Source organism: Nanorana parkeri, unplaced genomic scaffold (assembly GCF_000935625.1).
Source record: "Nanorana parkeri isolate BGI_ZX_2015 unplaced genomic scaffold, ASM93562v1 scaffold807, whole genome shotgun sequence".
Taxonomy (NCBI): domain Eukaryota; kingdom Metazoa; phylum Chordata; class Amphibia; order Anura; family Dicroglossidae; genus Nanorana; species Nanorana parkeri.
The window spans coordinates 328,919-355,657 of NW_017307075.1; the positions used below are offsets into that span (position 1 = coordinate 328,919).

Consider the following 26,739-nt stretch of genomic DNA (forward strand, 5'->3'; position numbering starts at 1 on the left):
GGATGACTAGGCTGTATCCAATTCTGCATACCTGGCTTTATATTATAAAGTTCTTATAATATAAAGCCAGGTATGCAGAATTGGATATAGCTGTGCCACACTACAGAGTGTTCATGTTCTTCATAATATTAAGAAACTGACCTAAAATCATGATTTTGTATTGCTTTAGAAAAAATGTGACCTGTCCCTTTAAGAAAAAGTATCGGTAATTGGTATCGGCGAGTACTTGAAAAAAAGTATCGGTACTCGTACTCGGCCTTAAAAAAGTGGTATCAGAATTTATAGAACGCCAACAGTTTGGGCAGCACTTTACAATATAAGTAAGAAATTACAATTACAATACAATTCAAGACAAGATGGTAAGGAGTGTGCTGCCCGTGAGGGCTTACAATCTAAAAGGGACGGAAGTGATACATGATGAGGTATGGCAGGCTATGTGTGTGCAAGTTCTGAAAATCACCCTGTGGCCAAATTCAACACATCTGTGCCTCATATTGTCAAGGTATAATCTTACCATTAACATTTTATTATAATGGGGCAATGTCTTTTTTTTTAATGGTTATTTTGCGCACTGACACAGGCATCCAAAAACATGGCTTGGCTATGTTTATATTTCAGTCTATCTTGCCTTAGGTTTCCTTGTGCCAGCTACCTGAACGACAATTATGGATTACGCAAATGTGATCTGTATTAAGCTGGGGGTGAGGCGGTTTTCTTTTATGGAAGAAAACTGGAACATGCATAATAAAGCTTGGTGAATTATGAGGAGACACACAGGCTAATGGCAACTTTGTGCATAGTGTACCCCTAGATGTATCCAAACTAGGCTGTGCAATATAATTTATGTTATACCCTTTACTGGGTCTACAAACTGAGAAACTCACAGAGGGGAAAATATTTCTGTGCATCCCTTTATGTCTCACGTACTAGAATCAACCTACCCTCCTCCACTGATTATGTGAGAATTGGTGACTACAAAGCGACACACATCATCCTGATGACCCAGAAACACAGCGTAGGGTCGTCTGTGAAGTCCACTGCCATCGTGACGCAGCTGGTAAGCTCTGATTTCTTCAGCCTGAGTAAGATATAACAAGTCGCCATCTACTTGCAACCAGGGCATTAAGCTGGAAGAAAAAAAAAAAAAAAGGAGCTTTAATTAAATGCCAAGAAGAATGAGTAAAAGCAAAACAATGTTAAAGTCATAAAAGAAAGACAACAGGAAAATATTGGTTCCAAGACAAGCATGCATTACATCATTGAGGCTTGGGAGATTTTGGATAAAGCTGTTTTTTGATCTAATTAGAATAGGAAGGGTGTGGTCACTTCTGTACAGGAGGAATGTAAAGTATACTTGGAACGGCTTGATAGGGCAAGCAAATTGCATTTTACTTGTTATCCTGTGGATGATTTAATTGGCATGTCTAACAATTAATGGTATATTTCTTTATACAAAGCTGTTCACAATTGTGGGCTTTTATTTTTCATAAAATGATCTTAATAGATTTCAACAATAATTTTTTCCACTTGCACAGTCATTCCCCTTCTATCTGTGGAGTCTAGAAGACTTGATCCTATTCGCCATTATTACAACAAAGCAAAATGCCACGCCATGCGGCTTCACTCCCATGTGAAATCCTGTGTGACTCCTTTAAAGAAAATGTAGTCTTTTCAATTCATTTTTAGAAATGTTTAAAATACATTCACTTCAAACAAATAATCTTATCAATGACTTATGAAGACAAAATAAAACCTTATTTCTATGTTTGTCATTATTCTATATGTCATATTACAATATGTAATTGGGAAAGTCAAATTTGTTCATTACCCACCATGGCTCTTCTTCCCCCTTTACATAGCTACACAATGGTTGTGTTACACTACTCTTTCTAACATTGTAATCTGAGATTCAGATGATTTCTTGAGAGAAATGCACAACCTGTATGACCGATCTCTTATCTCAGCAGCTGGGGTTATGAATAAGGCTGCATTGATGAGCTCATCGCTCGGTCACTGCTCTCTTCAGCGTGTAATTTGTTAGCATATGAGCAGTGCAGCACAACTGCCTTTTGCTCCTTCTACCTTTCTCAGTCTAAGCTCAGCTGTAGAGTGGTCACGTTCAGGTATTCACACTGCTTACATTTAAAAAAAAAAGTTTTATGATGATTTAAAAGAGAGCTATGGGGTAAGTGTTTTTCCCCATAGTTCTCTTAAGGGTCACGGGGCGACATATACTAGCCTCCTCCCGTGACCCAAAACTCAGCATATCACGAGCTACAGCTCACGGTATACCGAGACCGCCGCAGCTGGGACGGATCCCGACAATGCTGTCGAGATCCACCCAGCTGCGTTAATGACAGAGACAGAGCCAGCTGTATCTAGAGACAGAGCCAGCTGTACCCGCCCCTTCCCCCGTCAACTCATAGTTCTCCTTGAATCAAAGAGATACATTCATGTTTGTTTTTTATATGTGCCTGGAGTTATGCTTTGAGATAAACACTGCTATAATCAATCAAAATATGTGATCACTGAAAATGCACTATACTTACACTTTAAATGCCACATTTATATCATTTTTTGACTAATTCTGTAATTTATTTGCTGTATGCTCTATATTCCCTCAATTATAATAATCCTTTTATTTACTTTTCATGACAATCCACTCTGCTATGCCTTTCTGGCCACTCTACAATTCTGAAATCTTTTGGTTTCGATGGGTGATATGTGAAGGTAGAAGGTGTTAAAAAGGAAAAACTTGTAAAAATAGAAATACGGGTGTTTCAATCACTGATTTTTTTCTGAGGCTTTAATCCTGACTTAATTGAACAGTAACAAGTATGTGGACAGTGAAGCTGGAAATGTCTGGGCCTTCATCCTGCATACTAGTTCCAGGTCAGTGACCCCCACTAGTTTGCAAAGCCACGATGGCCCCAAAGCACAGCCAGCAATGACATTACTCATATTTCTGTACTGCCAAGCTCTAATTATTTATTTATTACAGGTATTTATATAGTGACGACAATTTACACAGAGTTTTACATAGAGCACAGTCACATCAGTCCCTGCCCTCAAGGAGCTTACAATCTAAGGTCTCTATTGCACAAACATGTACGAGGCCAATATTAGAAAGGAGACAATTAACCTACCAGCATGTGTTTGGGGTGTGGGAGGAAACTGCAGTACCTGGAGGAAACCCACTCAACCACAGGGAGAATATGCAAACTTAAAGTCTTAGCCTCAGAATTTTAAATACTTCATGAATTTTTTATTTCTATTCCAACAACCTATTTTGATACAATGAAGCAGCAACTGTATGGGAAAAAATATAACCAACCAGCAAATGAAAAAAACCACATGTAAGACAAAGAATTTGTTTTACATAAGATATCTGAAGTGACAAATGCCCTCTCTTTACTGTTAAAATATTTTTTAAAGTCACATCGGAATTTAGAGGTGTGTTTGTCTGCATTTGTTTATTATGACTGTGAAATCCTAATTGGTACCAGAAATTGTAGACTCCCAACAAATACTAAACCAACTTTCCTGGATTCTATGTAAAAATGACAAGCTTTTTTAGCAGTTCTCCAACACATCTAAATAATAAAAGCAATGTCACAGAGGCAACCACACAACCCATAAGCTCTAAGAAGCAACCACGCAGACCAGAAGTCCATAGAGATAACCATACAACCCAGAAGCTCACAGAGGCAATCACACAACCCAAACGCTTATAGAGGTAGTCACACAACCCAGAAGCTCAGAGATAACCACACAACCCAGAAGCTTATAGAGGTAACCACACAACCCAGAAGCTCATCTAAGTGAACTCGCCTTGGCTCACAGAGCTAGCCCGTTTTCTTTGGATAAACCCACTGACCACCAACAAGTTTTTTGTTTTTTTTGTTTTTTAAATAGGGCTTGCTGCATTTTCTGCAACTCAACACAGTGCAGATGTAGTGCACTGCGGTGTGTTGCAGTGCAGGTGCATTGTGATGAGTTGGAGCGCCATTTATAAAAAATAGCACTGCAACGTACCAATGCACATACTGTGTCACTAGGCCCTTAAAGCTTAAACAAATGGATGAAACAAATGTGTGCAAACAGACTAGAACTGTTGCTTTGTATGTCAGCACCTCAGATTTCAACCAGGCTGACTGCTGGCTTGAAATGAGTCTTACATCCCAAGATTTGTGAAACCACAAATCCTATTTCTATCGCGCAGGACAATGAGTGGGGTAACTGAACACAGGTGAAAAAATACCACAAACCACAGAGATGGTTTAATCCTCTTACTTAAGATGCAGTTTATTGCTTCTCTAAACGTCCAAGATACTAATTTATGCTTCCAGGTACAACAGAAAAGGCGATTAAGAAAGATAGCAAAATAAAGCAGATTGAGTACACAAATTTATGGAGAACGGCAACTGACTCATGTTTAACAAACACAGAAATATAATTCAGACACCAAACATTCTGGCTCACATGAAATGTAATAACTATCCTGCCAGCCAGCTAGGGATGGGAATCTTGGGACTTTTAGCCCTCAATAAACTTAAAGCAGACCTAAACCTAAAAAAAAAATAAGTATGTTGCAGCTTAACAGTCCTTAGATGTGGTGGCTGCATTTGTTTTAATTTTTCAAGCTAAAAAAATGTTCAGCAAGTAAAAAAAGACCTGTTAATCTTGCTAGAAGTATGTGATAGCCTGGAGAGAGAGCTATAAAAAGTCAGCTGCAGGAGAGAGAATGGCACCAGATTTAGGGTACAGTAGCCCACTGTTCAAAAAACTCTTCGACGGTAAAGGCTAACTATAAGCTTTTGCTCAGGTGGTATATGGTCCCTACTAATCTGGCTAAATTCTCAAAGAATTCTTCTTCGCTTTGTTTTTGGGGATGTGGGGAACAAGGCTTGTTGGCCCACATATGGTGGAATTGCCCTAAAATGTATAGTTTTGGGTCAGAAGTCTATCAATTAATTGATAGAGTATTGGGAAGGGGGTTAAGGATAGATCCATGGGAACCCTTGTTAAATTTAAGGCTAGAAGGATGCACAAGAGATCAATTTAGATTGGTAACCTATATTTTTACAGCAGCTAAACAAACATTGGCAAGGGCATGGAAGTCGAATATCCCAGTGATTCAACAGGTTAAGAAAAGAATACCTTGGTAATTAATAATCGAGAAAACAACAGCGATATTAGAAGATACAATCTTCATATTTAAGAAGGTTAGGCAACCTTGGATTTAAAACTATATACCATCAGACCTGGATATATTCTTAGAGGATGTAGACAGATAGAAATAGAAACTATCCAGGGCCAGATGAGGAGAGGAAGAGGAAGGTTTTAGGGCAGGAAGAAGGAAAATATTACTACGGTAGATACAATAGAAATAATATTTTAATTTTTCTTGTATTTGTTAGGAGAGGAGTATGTAGATTATGGGTGGAAGGAGAGATGAGTGTAGGTCTTTTATTAAGAGGTGAACTGTGATGTGAAATGTATTGACTGATTATATGTTTAATTTATAATGTGTGTATCGGATTTGAACAGGAATTCAAGAAACAAATTCTCTGATTTGTGTATTGCTCAATTTTTTTAAATTAATAAAAAATTACCAATCAGTAAATCCTCCTACTTAAGATGCAGTTTATTGCTTCTTTAAACTTTCAAGATACTAAATTTATGCTTCCAGGTACAACAGAACAAATGATTAAGAAAGATAGAAAAATAAAGCAGATTGAGTACACAAATGTATGGAGAATGGCAAATGGCTCATGTTTAACAAACACAGAAATATAATTCAGACACGAAATGCAACTACTGTCCTGCCAACCAGCCAGGGATGGGCAACTTGGGATTTTTAGTGCTCAAAAAACTTAAAGCAGACCTAAACCTAAAAAAAAATTAGTATGTTGCAGTTTTTAAAAAAAATCAAAAATCAGCTTTATTGCAGAAAGAAAAACAGGGTACAAGGTACAAGGGTATATAGAGGCATAGCCCCAGGAGCGCGATTACATTATCTGCAGACTTGAGAGGTATAGGGTGAACGTCGGTCACAGTGAGGTTATCATGACATCACATAGCAGAGCTGCTCAGTTCCAATAGTACGTCCAACACATATCTACCATAGGCACCTCTGGTGTATCTACTGCAATCTATATGACATTTAAAAGCATGCGCCATGTGTAACGTGAGCTTGGTATGGTGTATAGCAAGAGAGCAAGACTCAAGGCTAGAGCACTCCATCTCTTGTATGTGTCAGTTGTATCGCATATGTGGTTTCATGTGAACAAGAGGCCTGCCGTGCTCAGTATCTAAAGGAACAGGAGGGGGGAGGGGGGATGGTAAAGGAGGGAGCATGGGAATAGAAGTAGATTAGAAGAAGAGCAGCAGGGGTGGGAGTTCAGATAGGCCGGGTGGAGCAGAATAGCGCGTCAAACGTGTGGGGTCGGCGTCCCCATTTGGGTTCTGGGGGGTACTAAGGTCATAACTTGTTGGTAGGCATCTGAACCCTGAAATGCGGTCCAGGGCCTCCAGGTGGATCTGAAGAGTTCCTCAGTGTTCCGTATCGAAGAAGTCAGGTCTTCCATGAGATACATCTCATCAATCTTGGAGAACCACATCTTGAGGGTTGGGCAGCAAGACTGCTTCCACAACAGAGGTATACAGGAGCGGGCCGCATTCAGGAGATGTCGAGACAAGGACCGCTTGTACTTCCCAGTGGACATATGGGTCAGATGTAGCAAGCAGGCAGCAGGGTTGTCCGCCAAGTCCACCATTACCAGGTCCTTCATGGTGGCAATCACCCCCCCCCAGAACGAGGTCAGCTGAGGGCAGGACCAAAATATGTGTAGCATCGTGCCCGGAGCACTCTGGCATCTCCAGCATGTGGATGGGACCTGGGGATATATGGCATGAAGGATTGTGGGAACTCTGTACCACCGGGAGACTATTTTGTATCCCAGTTCTTGTGTCTTGGAAGCCATAGAAGTGTGGTGGGCCAAATGCAGTATGCGGTCTTTTTGGGCCGATGTGAAGGTGATGTTCAAGTCTCTCTCCCATTTGGCCACAAATTCCGGGTATGAGTCTGGGGGAGGGGAGATCAGTGAGGAGTACAGAAGGGATATGGCATGGCGGGTGGGCATCTCATCTTTACAAACCCGTTCGAAGGGGGTCATCAACCTGGTTATCTGCTGGTGTCGGGGTATAGAGAGTAGGAAGTGTCGCAGTTGAGTAGCACCCCATAGATCAAGAGGGGGGTCTGTCAAGTCTCTAAGTTCTCCCACTGATAGCCACCGGCCGGCAAGATGTAGGTCGCACAGCCTAAACTTATTGGCCTCCCGAAGGCGACGCAGGCGAGGGTTCTCAGCACCAGGAGGAAAGTCTGGGTCGCCCAGCACTGGGATCAGCGGCGAGGGGAAAGGAGATATGTCGGTGGAACGAAATATTGCTCTGGCTATCAAGAGTGTGGGTGCGATAGTGGGGTGCAAGCGAGTAGAGGACGGCATGGGTGAAGATAGCCAGGGAAGTCCAGCCAAGGCCGAATTGGTGTCTTCCTCCTCCATGCTTACCCACTGCTTGGTTTTCCGGTGGCAGCACCAATCCCATACTCGGGCAAGATGGGTCGCCTTATGGTATTTGGCCAAATCCGGAAGGCCAATTCCACCTCTGTTTTTGGGAAGGGTTACCGTGCTATAGCGGATTCTGGGGGGCGCGTGGGACCATAGAAAAGCCGTGAGCATCTGGCGCATTCGACGAAAGAAAAGCGGTGGGATGCGGATTGGGAGGGCCTGAAACAGGTAGAGGATTCTTGGTAGAGTCGTCATTTTGACGGCGTTACAGCGGCCAAACCAAGAGAGCAATAGGAGGTGCCAAGACAACAGGTCTTGCTTGGTCTTCTGAAGTAGGGGTGCAAAATTGAGCTCGTACAGCCTTGTTGGGTCCGCCGCGATATTGGTGCCTAGGTAGGGTAGGGCATCTGTCGCCCAAGTAAACGGAAAGGATGACTGCAAGAGCTCTAAGTCCACTCGAGGAAGGGAAATGTTTAGGGCCGATGATTTAGAGAAATTTATCTTAAAATTTGAGAAGGAGGCATAACGGTCCAACTCCCGCAAAAGAGTCGGGAGGGATGAGCAAGGGTCAGAGATAAAAAAGATCAAGTCGTCTGCGAAGGCGGCAACTCTATGTTCACCCGAGCGTTTCACCAGACCCCGGAAGTTGGGGAGAGCACGGATCCGACATAAGAAGGGCTCCAAGGTGAGGATGAAGATGAGCGGAGAGAGGGGGCATCCCTGCCTTGTACCATTGGAGATGGAGAAAAAGTCCGAGCGGGCTCCATTCACCCGGACTGCCGCCGACGGGGCAGAGTAAAGTGTAGAGATCCATCGCATCATGCCAGGACCCAAACCAATGTGGCGGAGGGTAGTCTGGAGGAAGCGCCACTCCACTCTGTCAAACGCCTTTTCTGCGTCAGTGGACAAGAGCATCAGGGGCGACGGAGTGGAGCGGGCATGGTGAATTAAGTTCAACACTCTGGTGGTGTTATCTCTGGGTTCACGTCCGGGGAGTATGTTGCAGTTTAACAGTTCTTAGATGCGGTGGCTGCATTTGTTTTCATTTTTCTGGCTAAAAACATTTTCAGCAAATACAAAACGACCTGTTGATCTTGCCAGAAATGCAGTGTCCTTCTTACTTCCTATGAACTGAAAAGCAAAAACATCTTTCATGTAATAGAGATGGACAAAGACAGACATGTATGAAGTCCAGCTGTGTGACAACCATGGCTCCCTCCATAGTTAATGAAGAAATAGGTGTAGAAGAAGGGAAAGGAAGGGTGTGTTAGTTGCTGGATCACCAGATAAAAATCACACAAAAAATAGTCTGGAAAAACAAAATGCAGCTACCACATCTAGGGACGGTTAAAGAGATTTTTGGTTTTGGGTTTAGATATGCTTTAAGCACAGGAAGATTCCATCCTGACATGAGCAGGTCCATAATGAATACACAGATCATCTATCAAAAGGAAGGTTAGAATTATGCTAGTCTCCATTACTTTATAACAGTTATTTTTTATTTGTATAACAGACGATTGGTTTACAGTGGTATAGCTTAAAATATGAACCTGTCTAGAAGAATAGAGTTGAATTTTTTAAGGTGCATACCACTAGGCTATTCATCCTTCTTCTTTCTACACAATTTGGTGAGTTACCAACCTGGGAAGTATGTGCATATGAGATGTTAGACACATGATATTTACATGATTGTTCCATGTCAGTGATTCACAAAATCATAAAGCAAGGATAGGGATGGCAGCCTTGGTGCATGCACCTTCAAAAAGATCTAAGTGGAAGCTTGCATTGTCTATTCTGAGGCATTTCTTACCTGGTTGGCGATTGATTATTTTACTTTTACTCTAGCTGTTTTTATGTCATACTATCCCATCTATGAGCATCTTCAGAAACATAAATCTATGGCAGCTTCTTAAAAGTGAGGTACATGTGTGTGAACAGTCATACTCATCTCCCACTGGCAGGAAATGCATTTCTCACAATTTCCCAGATGTATATTGCAGTTAGACCAATTGATGCACCCACTGTGACATAAGGGATGGACGAGGAAAGCACATGAATATGCTAAATGTGGTTAAACTACAACACTATAGGACCGCCAAAAGGGGAGCTGTGCATAATTCAGAGCATCTCTCCATGTCAGTGGTACCCTAGCACATTAATGTACCCTAACTATTAACAGAATTGTACCTTATTTGTGTATCACTCGGCTGTAGATGCTCAAATCATCTCTGAATTTGTGCCGACACTGTTCTTCCCATGTGTGCGTTGTACTGTAGCCACCGCTACATTACACCACACACAGGGACCATGGGAATGGGGACCATAAGGAAGGACAGTGTCAGCACCAATTCAGAGATAATTTGAGGATCTACAGCCAAGTGATACACAAATAAGGTCCAGCCTTATTTGTAGTCTTTATTAGTTAAATTACTTGAATACATTTTTAGGATTTAACTCCTGAGTTTAGTGTCACTTTAGTGTTTATATCATTCCACTTTATGCTATTCACAGAAAATGTACCGGTCATATTTTGGGAAAACAATAGTGAATAACCAAATAAAATGACCCAACCTCAACCAACTAAAAGTTACCCATATAATCAGCTGTCTGCCAATTCATACATACACTATATGGACAAAATATTGTGGACCATTACACTTATATGAGCCTGTTGAACATCCTGTTCTCAAACCATTGGCATTAATATGGAGTTGCACCCCCTTCCTCTTTGCAGCTATAACAGCCTCCACTCTTCTGGGAAGGCTTTTCATAAGATTTTGAAAAAAGTCTGTAGTAATCTGTGACCATTCAGTCAACAGAGCAAGACCTAGCTTGTAATAGGTGTTCAAGTTATCCCAAAGGAATTTAGTTTGGTTGATGCCAGGCCTGGCTTTTTTTTTATTCTTTATTTATGGACACAAGTAACAGAAGAATTAAAAAAACATTTCCATAACAAAATGTAGAAACTTTATCATGAGAAAATGAGAAAACCTGCATTTAAGTTTCATACTCGTAAAATATTACAAAGGAAAACCGGGCTTGAGCCGGTAAGTCAACAGTGTAATTTCAGCAGTTTCTGCTAATCATGTGGATTTTAACTTCTCTAAATAAGAACAAAATTAAGGAAAGGTAAGAAACAATAAGGGAGAAAAAAAACCCCCAGCAGAAAGAACAAATAGAGCAGAGCTATGGTTCAGAGACTGCCCACCGCTTAGGGACTCAAAACAGACCAAGGCTAGAAATGAAATGGCTTATTTGCTGGGACCTTCAAAGATTCAAAAAGGAGGGGTCAATCAGGGTGCTAATTTCTTCTCCAGAAAGAACACGATCACCCACCATAAAAGCGTTTAGCCTGCACTTCCCTGCCTCGCAAAGTTTCTAAAAATATCTATCACCTCTACCAGGAATAAAGTCAGGGTGATCTAATACCGGTAGCAACCTTGAAAGCCAAATTAAGGTGTCTCCCCTCTCCGCCTTTGGGGTTGGGCGACAAGGGAATGAGCGAGTTGAGCATGAAGCTGATGTATTGGGAGCCAATGAATATATTTCAGGGGTACAGGCGAAAAGGATTGCTCCATAGCCATCTCAGGACTGGCTTTTTGCAGGGGAACAGTCATGCAAGAACCAAGCAGAACCTTCCTCAAACTATTGTCACAAGGTTGGAATTAGAAGGTTGAAACAATTGTCTAAAATGCCTTTGTATGCTGTAGCATTAACCCAACCCTTCAATGGAAACAACTGAATGTAATCATTTGGAGGGGGTACGCACATATTTTTGGTCATACAGTAAATGTGAAGGATGGGCTCTACAAAACTTTTGACCATATATTGGAGCAACTATTGCCGGATGTAGTCAAAATCATTTGGTTTGTGCAACAATCGTCTCATTTCACAGGGACCTCAAGCTTTAGATACAAATGCCCAAAACAGGGCTACAAATAAGCAATGAGTATCAGTTGTTTTACTTCATCTTATTTAAAAAAGAACTACGGGGTAAGTGTTTTTCCCCATAGTTCTCTTTAGGGTCACGGGAGGACATATACTAACCTCCTCTCGTGAACCAAAGCTCAGTATATCGCAGGCTATTGCCCGCGATATACTGAGAGCTCCGCAGCCGGAAAGAATCCCGACAATAGTGTCGAGATCCACCCAGCTGCGTGAGTGACAGCTGGCTCTGCCCATCTAGAGGCAGAACAAGCTGTGCCAGCCCCCTCCCCGTCCGTTCCTCCACTCAGCGCTGTAGGATCGGAGAGGGGAGGGGGGAATCCCTGCGGAGAGCGGTGACTGTTAGTCACCGCTCTCTGCAGGGAGATGATCAGAAAGTGAGCGAGCGACGGTATGTGTTTGCTCACTTCCCGATCAATAGAGCCGACCTGTGACAGCTTCTTTGTCACAGGTCAGCTCTAACTATGAGGATGAGTGGAAAGCACTCACCTCATAGTTCTCCTTTAAACTCTTGTTTGGAATTACGTGTCATCATTTTAGGTGTTCATAACAATTCCACATAGAAGTTTCTTTTCTTAAAGATGATTCAATAAAACATTTCTGCTTTAGAGCAGGAAAGTTATTGTTATGTCCCCAGCATGGCAGAAGTAAGGTATTGCTCATCCTGCAAGTATTCATACAGTCAAAGCAAGGCGTAATGATTCTCAATGACAGTAGAGTCATTTCCCAGCAAACTCTGTCATCACAAACAGATGATTATGAAGCATCAGTGGCAGTAGCAGAAGATGTTTTATGGGACAGGAGATCCTGCTCTGATCTATTTATCTTAGCGAGTGTGCAGTAGAATGGCAGCTACAAAGAGGCCTGCTCTCTGAACCCTCTTTTCAGTGCTCTTAATTGGATCATATATCTTAAGACTGCCTCATATATCTTAAGACTAATAAATGAAAGAATAGCTTGTAATAAGTGCCGCCTTATACTTTAGTGTTTTCTTTATTTCCCAGATGATATTACACATCCTAATGAAGGCACTACCTCCCCAGCACCTGTAAGTACTTTAAAGGGGTAAAGTACAAAAGCCTCTGTTATTTTCAGTGGAGGTCGGATCATATAAATGGTATAATTTAGCTGTATATCAAAGGAGTGAGCAAATATTTGCTGAGAGAAAATTAATAGCTAAGCCATAACTGTCTCACTTTATCACTTCTAACATACCTTACAAAAAATCTGGTAATAATTCTCACAGTTACATATAGGCTATGTCATATTTCTATTTGCCATGCAGATGGGTGTTACATGGACAGATGTTACCTTGAATTAATTTCTATATTAAAGCAGTAAAGCCCTTTAAAGTGACCCTGTCACCACCCTATACATATACACTATATTGCCAAAAGTATTGGGACACTCCTCCAAATCATTGGATTCAGGTGTTCCAATCACCTCCATGGCCACAGGTGTATAAAATCAAGCACCTAGGCATGCAGACTGCTTCTAGAAACATTTGTGAACGAATGGGTCGCTCTCAGGAGCTCAGTGAATTCAAGCGTGGTACCGCGATAGGTTGCCACCTGTGTAATAAGTCCATCCGTGAAATTGCCTTGCTACTAAATATTCCACGGTCACCAGTCGTATTATAACAAAGTGGAAGCAACTGGGAACAACAGCAACTCAGCCACAAAGTGGTAGGCCACGTAAAATGACAGTGCAGGGTCAGTGCATGCTGAAGCGCACAGTGCACAGAAGTCGCCAACTGTCTGCAGAGTCAATAGCTACAAACCTCCAAACTTCATGTGGCCTTCAGATTGGCACAACAACAGTGCGTAGAGAGCTTCATGGAATGGGTTTCCATGGCCGAGCAGCTGCATCCAAGCCTTACATCACCAAGTGCAATGCAATAATATAATGATAATGTATAATGAGATTGGAAATTCTAGAGAAATTCTTAAATTGCTCTTTAAATAAACTCACTAGATTTCAGTAGACTAAGTCTACTGTAGCTTTAATCGACTAAAATCTTATGATATTTAGTCGACTAAAACTAGGCTAAAATTAAAACAATTCCTATGACTAAAATATGATGAAAACGAAATGGTATTCTAGTCAAAAGACTAAAACTAAATCGAAATTTGCTGTCAAAATTAACAGAGCCCAGCTCAGCAGCATGTAGATGAAGCCTTGATTGAAGAAAAAAAAAAAGAGAAAATGACAAGTAAAAATAGTTAGATAATTTGTTCAATAGACAAAAAAAATGTCCACCCTCCTAGGACACTAGGAAAAAACTAAAGCATGATGGGAGTGGGGTTGTACCAGGCTGGACAATTACCTTTTTGTTTGCCAGTGTCCAGTTCCTTCTAAAGGCAGCAGTATAACCCAGTTGTCACTGAATAACTAAATCCTGTATCCCTTAATGAATGAGAAAGAAATGTGTTTTTGTCTGTGTTGCTTTTGGGATGACTCCTTATCTTGACAGGAAAAGGGAGTAAGTTGGCCCTCCAGAAACAAAACCAGTAATAAAAACCTGCAAGAGCCTCTTACCCTTCTCCACTCTATCAAAAACAAAATGAAAGGTTTTTGCTAGAGTTGGCCCTTGATTCTGATTCTTTTATACAACATAACAAATATAAAAGATGAACATCACTTATAATATTGGTAATTTTCCAAACATGCACAACAGAATCAAACTCAATAATTATTTTTTATCTTTTATTGCAATTACTAAGCGACAACAGCCAATCAGAAACCATCCTTAGAGCTTAGCTTCTTACTACTCCACCCACTTTAGCAGATGTTCGGAATACTCTACACCACCTCAAGCTCATCCATAAACTTGACACTAAACCCAACCTACATTTTACAGATAAATTCTTTAAGACCTGGACTAAGTTCTTGTTGCACAAAATGGCTAAACATCAAGATTGCAAGATGTGATGTCCCTATTTCAATACTCCTCTTGGTATCTCCTGGCTAAATCTGTCCTTAGGCGAATTTGATGTTTTATGACTTGTATGTTTAAATACGCATAGTTATGTCTCTCTAATAACATATGAAGGTGTTTACGGCTACATAGGTGTATATGTTCCATCTCATCGAACTTCATTGCCCTTCCTTCCTTTCACGCCCACACCCAGGTGAACTCCCATCTGCTAGCAGATACTCATTGCATTGCATTTCAATCATACATGCTTCAACCATACACGTTTCAATCGTACCCATGATTTAGTGTATCTATAACTTACTCTTTTCCCCCTTCCCTCTCCTTTTCATCTCCTCTATTACATCCTTACGTGTACCCCTAGACATCATCCTAACATATACTGAAAACAATCTGGGGGTGTTCTTACTTCTTACCTCATATTACTTTCATGACATTATTGTTATTTCTAGTAAAAGGCTGTCGAGGATATAAAATCACGATATTTGTTTTAATGACGAAAATGCATAAGTTGCCTACGAAATGTAGCCGGCTGGCTGCATGACTGTATACCATTGTATATAATTCGTCTACCACCAGTTGATATGTATTCTACGAAATTCAATAAAGATATACATGCTTAAAATGACTGGTTGCTGTGGGTTGCAACACATAAGAAGGTTTTTTTGAATAAGGCCCCCAATGTTAAAAAAAAAAATAAAGTAAAAAACACTTGCTTTCGTTTCCATTTAAGTATCGTATGGCGCTGGCAACGTCCATATTTCCAGTTTTGAGAAATACGTACTCTTTCCTTCACAGGGATTTCGGAAATCCTGAAAAAAAAATGTATTAATCCTTATAATTTAGGCTAAAATATTCAGTTTGATACATATCTCAATAAGAAAAGAATATTTCAAACATGTCTGAAAGTGGAATATAGCTTATTCAACAATGCAAAGATAATGTGGAAGAAGCAATAATGAATTTTAGCAGTCAGGTCAGAGAAAGTATGATTGCTCTGGTTTATGACATGGTGAATACCATTACACTTTATCCTGTCAAACAGTATGAGATCATCGGTTTAATTACTGCATGCATATCAAAAGTTATAAGTAGTATTCTTGCACCAATACCCACTCATACAGAAGTCAATCAGTGAGAGAAAGGCCAATGAGAAAACCGGAGTAATTGAAAAATAGTTTGGTCAACCAATGGCAGATTGGACTACAAATATACAACCTGCAAGCTTCATTATTTTATGCACTGCCATTGTTTTGAGGTTATCTTTGGTAATATTGTAGACCCCATGCATTTAACGGGTTACATGATTTTGCCAACATCATGGTATTTCTTACATGCATGGGTAACTAAAGGTTTGCACCATCTGTACTAGAACACTGGACTACAACGCTACCTAAACCCATGCTCAAGTAAAGATCAAAGTTAACTAAGCAACTATTGGCTATTATGATAGTGAAAACAAAAACCATGTGGCTTCCAAAGATCAGTGGCTAAAGAGTTACTTTGTGATTGCTAAATAATAACATAATGCCTAAAAATCAGTGACTGACTGTACAATATTGTGCATGAACATCCCCAAAAAAATAGCGATTGCGCTTTTAGAAATTCATTATACTTGCATAGTTGAGCAGGTTGGAGGGAAAGAAAATACCCGCAAAGTTCACCTAAGAAGTAAATAAATAAAATTTAAAACCTGCATCCACAGAACCTTAAACTCACAGTTGATCTAGCTGTGGTAAATCTACAAATCCCATGAGGTATTGCAAGATTCTCACAGCCACAGGCATGAATCCCAGAGACATATGCATCATGGGATTTGTAGTTTCACACAGCTAGAGGGCCGGAGGTTCCCCACCACTGATCTAGAGGAAGGCTAAAAACTAATATGAACCATGTTTCAATTAGCTGCAACAGAAAAATTATTCCTTGCTCATTCCCAAGATCAATCGGCTACTCCCTGGATAATAAGAACCTACAGTGTTATTTCTTATAGGGGCTAGGCACACAGGCATATGACTTGAATTCTGTTTTTTTTTCTGCTTCTTTACTGCCCTTTTCAGCTGTCCCTCCTGCGCTGGTGCGGGTCTCCGATCCAGCGCTGGTGCGGGTCTCCGATCCAGCGCTGGTGCGGGTCTCCGATCCAGCGCTGGTGCGGGTCTCCGATCCAGCGCTGGTGCGGGGCTCCGATCCAGCGCCAACTCCTCTGTCCTCCTCTGATGTCTCACGGAGTCTGTGCAGGTGCACGCTGCTTCATAGACTTACCTTGTGTCACATGGTGAGTTTAAACCTGTTTCAAAGGGTTTTTTGTTTTTTTTTAAGTTACTGCATATATCTCTACTGCTCGCTAGCAGTAGAGATATGCAAAAAAAGTGAGGGTTTAATAACTCTTTAGACTTACCAAGCAAATGTGTGCAATTCTAATAAAGACCACAAATAAAAATCACAGGCTACAAAAAAATCATAGGCTGCAAATTGTAAAGCTGACTGAAGACATTGGGGAAGGTGTAAACTGTGCAAGTAGGATATGACCTACCTTATTCTGAAACCTCAGCAGAGCAGCTCCGCTGAGCATACATGTTTATGTCAGTGGGGACAGTAGAGAGGGCCCTGCGAGTGAAGGTCTAACAACCTTTACTTTCAGACACAGGTGCACTGCACTGTGCTTTAACATTTTTTTCATCACTAAAAGGGTTTTCTTACATTCTTTTTCATCCAACAGTAGCAAGTGTGTGGTTCAATGAGCCCTTATTTATACATTTGAGAAGGATAAATTAATATTACAACCAAGTAATAACCCAGCCACTTCTAGATCCAAAACACAAATAATTCAAAGAACCAGTAATCATTCCAGCAAATGACTACAATATGAAGAATCTGATGTGTGGAAAAATGGTAGATCCTTGGGTAAGACTGGCTCCCAGCCATTAGTTATTGTTTTAAAAGGAGAGGCCACGCAAGAAACGATTAGTCTCGTGTATATAAACATCACACCTAGCTGTTAATACATGTAGGAATCTCTAACCTGGCCTCAGGGCCTGCCTAAATCTCCATTTTCCCAGCCCTCTTTCAAAGCTCAGGGTGCATTTTTCTCTCCTCTCTCTCTCCCTTTTACATCTTCCGGCACTTGGAGACCATTATAATTTGACTGCATTCCTGGGCATCTGACCTGTTTTAAACAAAACAAAAAAGCGAGCTTTTCGATCATTTAAATCTTCGTCGGCAGTTGGCCTATGATCAGCAAAGCTAGACCAGAGAATAATTTAGAGGTCTTGCAACTGCTCTACTGAGAAAGGATTCCAGAAATTAAAAAGAAGAAAAAAAAAAGTAATAATTGTGCTTGTTCCCAGCAGAAACAGGCAGACATGTTGTCCCAAAGAATAGTTCAGTTCCCTTGTGACATTAAATACAATATATGTGCAATATGTTCCCCCACCTATATATCAATAACTGCACTTGTGCTGAACTTTATGGCTAGTACTCTGGAAACACAGTGGAAAAAAAACTAAGTCAATGGAGCGTAATGTCCCCAATGGCATATCAATGCCAAAATGTATCAGAAAGTAACAATCGCAGGCTGAAGAAGTAATTGGGGAAAAAAACTGCTTCCAGCATTCATGCAAATTGGTTACCCAAACAGAACATGCCATAGCACAGAGACAGACCACACATCATGCTAATCTCTCCTTCGTAACCCAAGCATGGAGCACTGGAACATTTATGCTTATTTTCCTTCTTTATAGAAATATCCGAATGACACAAACCCAGACTGAACTTATTTTGGTTATACAGGAGGAGAGCAATTATTGCCCATTCTCTTGCTCAGGACGCTGGCCATAAGAGATTCATCCTATGTAAGGCCCGATGCAGTTCTACGCGATCCGGGATTGCGCGATCCTGCACAATGCAGGCCGCGACCACATTGGTTTCAATGGGGTGACATCCGCACGGCAATCGCAGAAGAAAGGTACATGTACCTTTTTTTGCGATACACGACGCATGGCTGTTTTAGCCGCAATCGTGCTTGGAAACACGGGTGGAATCGCGGCAGGAAACCGTCCAAACCGCCCAGCGCGACTGGGGTGCCATTAGAAAATAACGGCACCCACAGTGCGATCGGTGCACACCGAGGCGATTCCTAACCGTGTGGCAATCTGCACGGATTCGTGCACGATTGCCGTGCGGTGAGGTGTCACCTAGGTGTGCACCGGCCCTAAAACTTACAGTACATGGATTGTGAAACAGTTGTTTTCCGACAAAGTGTTAGTTTTCCTACTGCAATCTTTCTTATGTACCCTTCCAAAAGTGAAATATCAGGAAGTGAGTGGGAAGGGTAGGTACGTAAAGGGGTCCTTTCCTCAGAGAAATATGGAGGCTGCCTTTGCCGAGTTTATTCTGCAAATGCTAATTGACAGGCTGTTACGCTGATCCCCTGGCTTTAATACTTTGAGTCAATGGGGGTGATTTACTAACCTAAACACACACACACACACCAGGTGTGTGTGATTTTCACACAGCAAAACGTATTTATCAACCAAAAAGTCTCTAAAAGCATATTTCCACTAATGCCATATATGGAAAAATCATGCACATGATGCATATATAATGCTGCTTCACAGTTTAGACAAAAATGGTTAGCTCATGCATTTACATTCCTGCATTCATCAACGCAAGCAACACAACATAGAGCTAATTTACCCAACATCACCTTGGAATTCCTTCAGGGCTTTGCACAGCACACCTGCTGGGTGTGTACACATTACAAAGGTGTTTAGATTCCACCCATAGATCATGCTAGGAGGGAACACACTGCAGAGGTGTATACATGTTCGTGGTGTGTTTATAAGGTTAGTAAATCAACCCCAATGACTCAAAGCAAGTATGCAGATAAGGATTTCGGACTAATATTTTCTCTTCTGCATTCTTGTTTTGGGCCAGCGACAACTTTTGATGGGTGTCACCAGCGTAGTGGCGGTCACTAGGCTCGGCCAACACAAAGGCATGAAGCGGAACCAGAGGTGTCCAATGGAGCGTTCTATGCAAAACACTGCACAGAGCACTGCATGATCGGAAGAGAGCCCAGTCATGTGACTGAACTCTATGAATGTGATACATTACTTAATAAAAATCTATTGCAACAGAATATTTATGAATGATTGAAATTTCAAGCAAATTAACCCTTTCGCTGCCAAGCCCTCCGGAACGCTGTTAACCTCAGTTAGCCACACCATTTTTGCAATTTTTCCCATTGTTTTGATTTTCTACAGGTGCGTTGCTAGCATTTGTAAAAGACCCCCCAAATCATATATTTTCTGAAAGCGCAGGCCCGGGAGAATAAAAAGCTGGTGCTACTATTTTGTAGGTCCTGCGATAATTGCGCAAATGTTTGTCAAGTCAATATTAAACCGATAAAAACACACAATTCAATTGATAAAAGCACACTAAAATCAGTATCAGTGCAAACAAAAAATACTTTTCCCACTAAATTTAAGAGATTAAACTTTATTGACTAAATAAATATCAAATATTTGTAAATTCTAAATTGCGCCTTTTTCCGAAACAGTAAACAAAATGAAGGAAAGCAAAACTGTAAATAAGCGACATATGTTAAAAATCGTTTGTGCGCTGTGTTGGTTGGTGGTGTGTTGTGATAATAGGCTACACACATACATTTAATCGCAACACAGAGTATCACAACGCGCGGCAATGCATCACAACGCTTTGCCATGCGCTGCCACACAGTTAAATTAATGTTATTTTAAAAAGAGAAAAAAGTCAAGCACTGCGATACGTTCTAACAACGCATCGCATATGCATGGCGTACACCACAATATTGTGCACGTGTATGTTATGTGTGGTGGGGGAGGGGAGGGTTGTGCTTTTTGTTATTAGTTAATTTAGACTCTGCTTTCATTACCGTTCGGACATCCTGGATGTCTAGCAATACAAGTTGAAGACCAAACTAAAACTGACCTCCAAGTAGGTGGGCCTGCTAGTATATGTTCTCAAAGTAAACCTGTCTTTATTGCATGTAGTCTACACTGGCAGTATAGGTTAAATGCAAGCACCTAGAGGGGCCAATCACATCTGCTGATATTCTTCATTTATGTCAAAATGTACTTTCTAGGAAAGCTTTGTCCCTCCTGCCCTCTGCACCTCTCTAATGGCCTATGAAGATGTCCATCACCTCACCAACCAATAGGAAGGCTTGGGAAAAAGTTGGCGATTTTTTTTTACATGGCAAGCTTATTTAAACGGAAACCTGTACCAAAAGGGAAATAGGAAGGCTGCCATTGATGACCTACTTCCTAAAATGATAGTTGCCTGTCTGTATCTCCAATTTATTATGGGTTACTGACCCAGAACAAGCACACACATTAAAGTTACTGATATAGTGCCGATTATACTTTGGTCTAGCATTACAAAAGAGCAAAGACTGGAGTCACCAGCACATAGGACTCTTAAGTATCTTAACTTTTATTCTGTTTTACAGGGTGGCTTTTTTGCAACAGAGTCACTTTAAGACCTAATTACTTCTGGCATAATTATATATATATATATATATATATCTCAATTCTTCCACTTACAAAAAAACAATCTAGTACAGATTATGCAGTCTGGGACAACGTGCTCATGACAAGAGTTATGCCTTCTAGTCATTAATTGGTTACTTAAAGCTAAAAAGCAAATACATTGTCACTAGTTAAAGCTGCTAAAGAGAGTTTATGCTTGTGTTTTTGTTTTGTTCTGATAGCTAGACAACAAGTGGTATATTATTCTCCCTAGGTAGGCAACTTCCCTATATTAAAAAAAATATTGAACTAAACAAGAGGTGAGGGAAGTCTTCAAATTTAGGATTTCCTGTGCAACTTGGCCGCTGTAGATGAAGAAATGCAATATCCCTTGCGAGATCAAGGTTCCAGCTGCAGGAAGGGATTGTAATGAAGGCTCACAGTTTCAGAGGCAGCAACTGCTGGAGTGTCTCAGTGACTGGAATCTCATGCAAAACTCTTATACTATGTTGACAGAGGCATTAATGGGGGGCACCCAGCACACCTAATACATAATGATGCATACCTATATACTTTGGAGGTATACCACGCTAAATGGCTCTCTATGCACAAGCACTCAGTAAAGCATATACTGTGTACTGCCCTGAATGTTGCATGGTTCTGTCCCCATCAGGCCCAGGGCTTCTTACTGTGTGAACAAGGTCTTTTCTTGCTAAAGGACTGCAATATAGAACAAATGAGCTCCAAAATTCCTCAAAACTGTCAAAGTGTTAAACCACAAGCATATTTGTGACCTTTTTTACTCTTTTATATGGAAAAGGATTTACAATTCTGTTCAGCTAATCCTGTGCATGACGGACTGTAAAGCCAGGTAAGTGACACTCCAAATTCCTATTTTTAAGTTTTGCGGTTTCCTGTGTCACCTGCCCACTATATATATATATATATATATATATATATACACACACACAAATCAGCCATAACATTATGACCACCCACCTAATATTGAGTCTGACTTTTGCTGCCAAAACAGCCCTGACCCGTCGAGTCATGGACTACACTAGGCCTCTGAAGGTATGCTGTGGTATCTGGCACTAAGCTGTTAGTAGTAGATCCTTTAAGTCCTGTAAGCTGCAAGGTGGGGCCTCCATTGATTGGACTTGTTTTTCCAGCACATCCCACAGATGCTCGATTGGAATGAGATCCGGATAATTTGGAGGACAAGTCAACACCTCAAACTCGTTGTTGTGTTCATCAAACCATTCTTGAACCATTTTTGCAATGTTGCATGGTGCATTATACTGCTGAAAGAGGCCACTGCTTTTAGGGAAAGCCGTTTCCATGAGGGGGTGTACTTGATTAGTAACAATGTTAAGATAGGTGGTGCATGTCAATGTGACATCCGCACAAATGGCAGAACCCAAAGTTTCCCAGAAGAACATTGCCCAAAGCATCACACAGCGTGCGCCAGATTGCCTTCTTCCCATAGTGCATTCTGGTGCCATCTCTTCTACAGGTAAGAGACACACGCACAGGGCCATCCGCATGATGTAAAAGAAAACATGATTCATCAGTGCAGGCCACCTCCTGCCATTGCTTCATGGTCCAGTTCTGATGCCCCCGTGTCCACTGTCTGCGCTTTTGGCAGTGGACACCGGTCAGCATGGGCACCCTGCAAACAACTGCAATGCACTGACAACTTTCTATCGGAACCACCATTAACTTTTTCATCACTTTGAGCTACAGTAGCTCGGCACGGCTTACAACACATTAACCTCAAAGACAAACTGTCTCTGCCTAATATATCCCACCCACTTTCAGGTGCCATTGTAAGTGGTCATAATGTTATGGCTTAGCATTGTGTGTAAATATTGAGGTTGTTGAATGATTTTGCCTGTACTGCTTAGCAATCTTTGCTTGTGAATGGTCAGCTTTTTTTGTGCATAGCCCGTAACACTTTCGTACAAGCGAAATGCAAACTATACATCTCTTACACTTTGCAATACATTAAAACAGAGAATAGAACTAGGGTCGGTTTACCTTTAATACATCTTCCAAGCACTGCATTATCAACTGAATGGTAATAACATGCACTAGACCGCTGGTGTTGTTTAGTGAATGAGTCTCTAGGGGGATTATCAGCCAAGTCCGTCACAGGCAACATACTCTCAGGAGAAAAATAAAGTTTTGTGGCTTGCGAAATAACAGGCCAACATATCCATTCATCTAGCATGCGCTGCCTAATAAAGTTACCCTGCTGCAATCTGCTGTAGAGCCCTCCAACAGAAACACAATTAGGTAATTCTTTAATAATCTGCTTGGACTTGCTGAGAATTGCTATGGCATCTGTTGATCATGACCAAAGTGAAATAACTTTGCAGGGAAAAAAAATATATAACAATCAAAAGAAAGAAAATTCTACCTGTATCAATTTTAAAGTGATTTGTTTTAAACTTTGATGAACACCATATGCTGCCATTAATACTGAACTGTTGCACCTGAGCTGGAAGATTTCACTAGTCACCAATACTGCATACAAGAAAAACCATACATATTACTATTTTCTATTATCTGGCAAAGCAGTCATGTAGGTCAAATCTTTTATTTTTCATGTTTTGGTGTTATGAACCACACATTGTTAAAGTGGTAAACCTGCAGGAAAAAAAAGCCTGTGGTTAACTGTATGATATGTTTCCACAGTTATTTTTTAGTGCAGGCTAGAAAACATCAGTCAAGGTGGGCCACACTATTCATAAAGACTAGACCCAACTGCCTTAGTCCTTGAGAACATCGTGAAACAGAGTGTCAACCCCTATTCATAGATATTATGTGCGCTGACCAACCACTGGAACCCAAAATCTTCTGCTGCAACTCTGTTTACAGGCAGCACACTGGCTCAATGGTTAGCACTTCTGCCTTGCAGCACTGGGGTCCCCATTTTGAATTCCAACAAGTATGGAGTTTGCATGTTCTCCCTGTGCTTGTGTGCATTTCCTCCCCAACTCCAAAGACACGTTGGTAGGTAAATTGTCTCCTGTCTAAATTGGCCCTAGTATGTGCGTGCGTGTATGACACTGCTATATAAATGGCATTCAAAGCAATAATACCTCTAATAAATAAATAAATACACAAGCGCTTGCATTTACTCCAACTTTGGTGTACACTGAAATCTATCTGAACTGGTTCAATTGCTGACAGTTAAAATGGATCCCAAAGCTTGATCAGATCACTGTTTTTGTATTGCTCTGCATTGTGGTGCTTTTCAATGGCTAACTCTGGGGCTCTGATACTTCAATATCACAACTTTAAAGCACTGGTACAAAGTAGTTTTAGTGGTTTAGAAAACAACATTAGCAGACAAATAAAAGAAAACAGTTTCTGGAGATAATGTGACCTATACCAGGTATTGCTTGGTATGCAATGACTAATTAAAAAGGGTCCATACTTAACATGTTCCATATAAAAGGTGACGCTTAAAGAAGAACTATGAGGTTAGTGATTTCCACTCATCCTCATAGTTAGAGCCGACCTGTGACAAAGAAGCTGTCACAGGTCGGCTCTATCGATTGGGTAGCGAGCAAACACATACCGTCGCTCACTCACTTCCCGATTGTCTCCCTGCAGTGATCAGTGACCATCAGTCACGGCGGCTCCCTGCAGGGATTCCCCCCCTCCCCTCTCTGATTCTCCAGCGCTGACTGGAGGAACGGATGGGGAGGGGGCAGGCACAGCTGGCTCTGCCTCTAGATAGGCAGAGCCCGCTGTCACTCACGCAACTTGTGGATCTCGACAGTACTGTTAGGATCTGTCCCGGCTGCGGCGCTCTCAGTATATCGCGGGCAATAGCCTGCGATATACTGAGCTTTGGTTCACGAGAGGAGGTTAGTATATGTCCTCCCGTGACCCTAAAGAGAAATATGGGGAAAAACACTTACCCCATAGTTCTCTTTTAAAGTAGTATTAAACTCTCATTTTTTTTAGTAATGAATCCACATCAAACCAATATACATTGCCCAGCAAAGTATTTCCTTACATTTTCGCCTAAATACCTCAGTCATCATGTTTTCAAATTGCTAGCTCCAACTCTTTCAGCTCCTCTTCCCTGAACCTTCTGTTGAGTACAAAATGAAGAGACAGAGCTGCCCCTAACACCATCCCTCTACTAGCTTGGAGAAGGGAGGGCTGGGAAGCAGAGAGGAGGGGAGCAGCTTATCCACTGTGCCTGTGTGTTTGTGGAGAGACACACGGCTTACTAGCACACAAGGGTGGCTCCATAAGACCCTACAAGGGAAAGGAGCCACCCAACAACAGGATTATCAGGGCCAGTGCTCAGGAGACCAGCAGATTCTGCAGGAAACAAACTTTTAATCATCAAGAAGCAGCATCCATTTAAAAGGAGAACTATGAGGCGAGTGATTTTCACTCAACCTCATGGTTCGAGCCGACCTGTGACAATGAAACTGTCACGTCGGCTCAATAGATCGGGAAGTGAGCGAACGCATACCGTCACTCGCTCACTTCTCGATCATGTCCCTGCAGAGACCCGTGACTGTCACTCACGGCTCCCTGTAGGGATTTCCCCTCCTCCCCTCTCCGATCCTCTAGCGCTGACTGGCAGAATGGACGGGGCAGAGCCAGCTGTCAATCACGCAGCTGGGTGGATCTCAACAGTAATGTCGGGATCCGTCCCGGCTGCGGCGGTCTCAGTAAACCGTGAGCTGTAGCTCGGGATATACTGAGCTTTGGGTCATGGGAGGATGTTAGTTTGTCATCCCATGCCCCTTAGGAGGACTATGGGGAAAAACACCTACCCCATAGTTCTCCTTTAAGTAACATAATTAGCATTTGAAATAGATTAAAAACATTTTGACATTAATATTACTTCAATGCACATGTGGCTGTACGAGATTCTTGTGCTCCTACCTCAAACAGTTTAAACCCGGCACTGTGAAGTTTGCCTTAGATACCACACCATCCTAACAATCAAGATATCATCCAAACATAGAAATTGATACCTATGGAGGAGTGACTGCAGTCAGACAACCCCTACATTGGCTATATCTAGCAGGAAACAAAACATTCAGGTTGAAAAAAAGATAGTTCCCTAAAATGACTGATTGGGGGTCTCTGTCCCTAGCAGCAGACAGACAGGGTTATTCACAAAAGGGTGAAGAGTTTGGAGAAGGCAGGAGAAGTTAACAATCTAGGACAAAATAGCTGAACTGGAAAGTGAGCTGAATTGGAGAATTTTTCTAAATCAGTTATTTTGGCCTAGATTGGTCACTTCTGCCTTCTCCAAACTCTTCACCCTTTTGTGAAAAACCATGAAAAAATTATCCTCTCATCAGGCCAAATATGCCTGGGTTGGGAGAGCATAATCACAAACCTATGGGTACTTTAAAGTCAGATGTTAGTACACCATTTCATTGTTTTTCAGTAGTCCCAGTGGATGGAACACAAACAACGGTATGTATGGCATTTCTGAATACCACCTCATAAGCAGACACAGGCGATCACCCAATATGTAAATAAAGATAGAAGTACATATCAGGAGAAAAGAAGCTCACCCAGGGCTCATTTATTGATAAACAATCAGATTTTCTCATGTATGACTAAATGGGATTTTTTTATGTTGAATGTGAAAAAAATAAACAAGTCTGGTAAAAGTTCTCAGTTTTTTGCTAGTGGCTCTTTTGTCCTACTAAATAGGAATGCATTCATAGAACAGAACTTCAAAGCATTCAACATAAAGCGTTTCCCACTGGTGTGAAAATATATA

At 41.3% G+C, this 26,739-nt stretch overlaps 1 protein-coding gene across 1 annotated transcript in view; it reads right to left on the reverse strand.

Moving 5' to 3' along the window:
• FBXW4 (F-box and WD repeat domain containing 4) overlaps positions 1 to 26,739 on the reverse strand; it is a 153,463-nt gene that overhangs the window by 106,895 nt on the left and 19,829 nt on the right. The window contains exons 2-3 of the mRNA XM_018565029.1: positions 15,168 to 15,263; positions 942 to 1,127 (exon numbers count right to left, since the gene is read on the reverse strand). Coding sequence (XP_018420531.1) covers positions 942 to 1,127; positions 15,168 to 15,263 — 282 coding nt within the window. The remainder of the gene's footprint in view (positions 1 to 941; positions 1,128 to 15,167; positions 15,264 to 26,739) is intronic.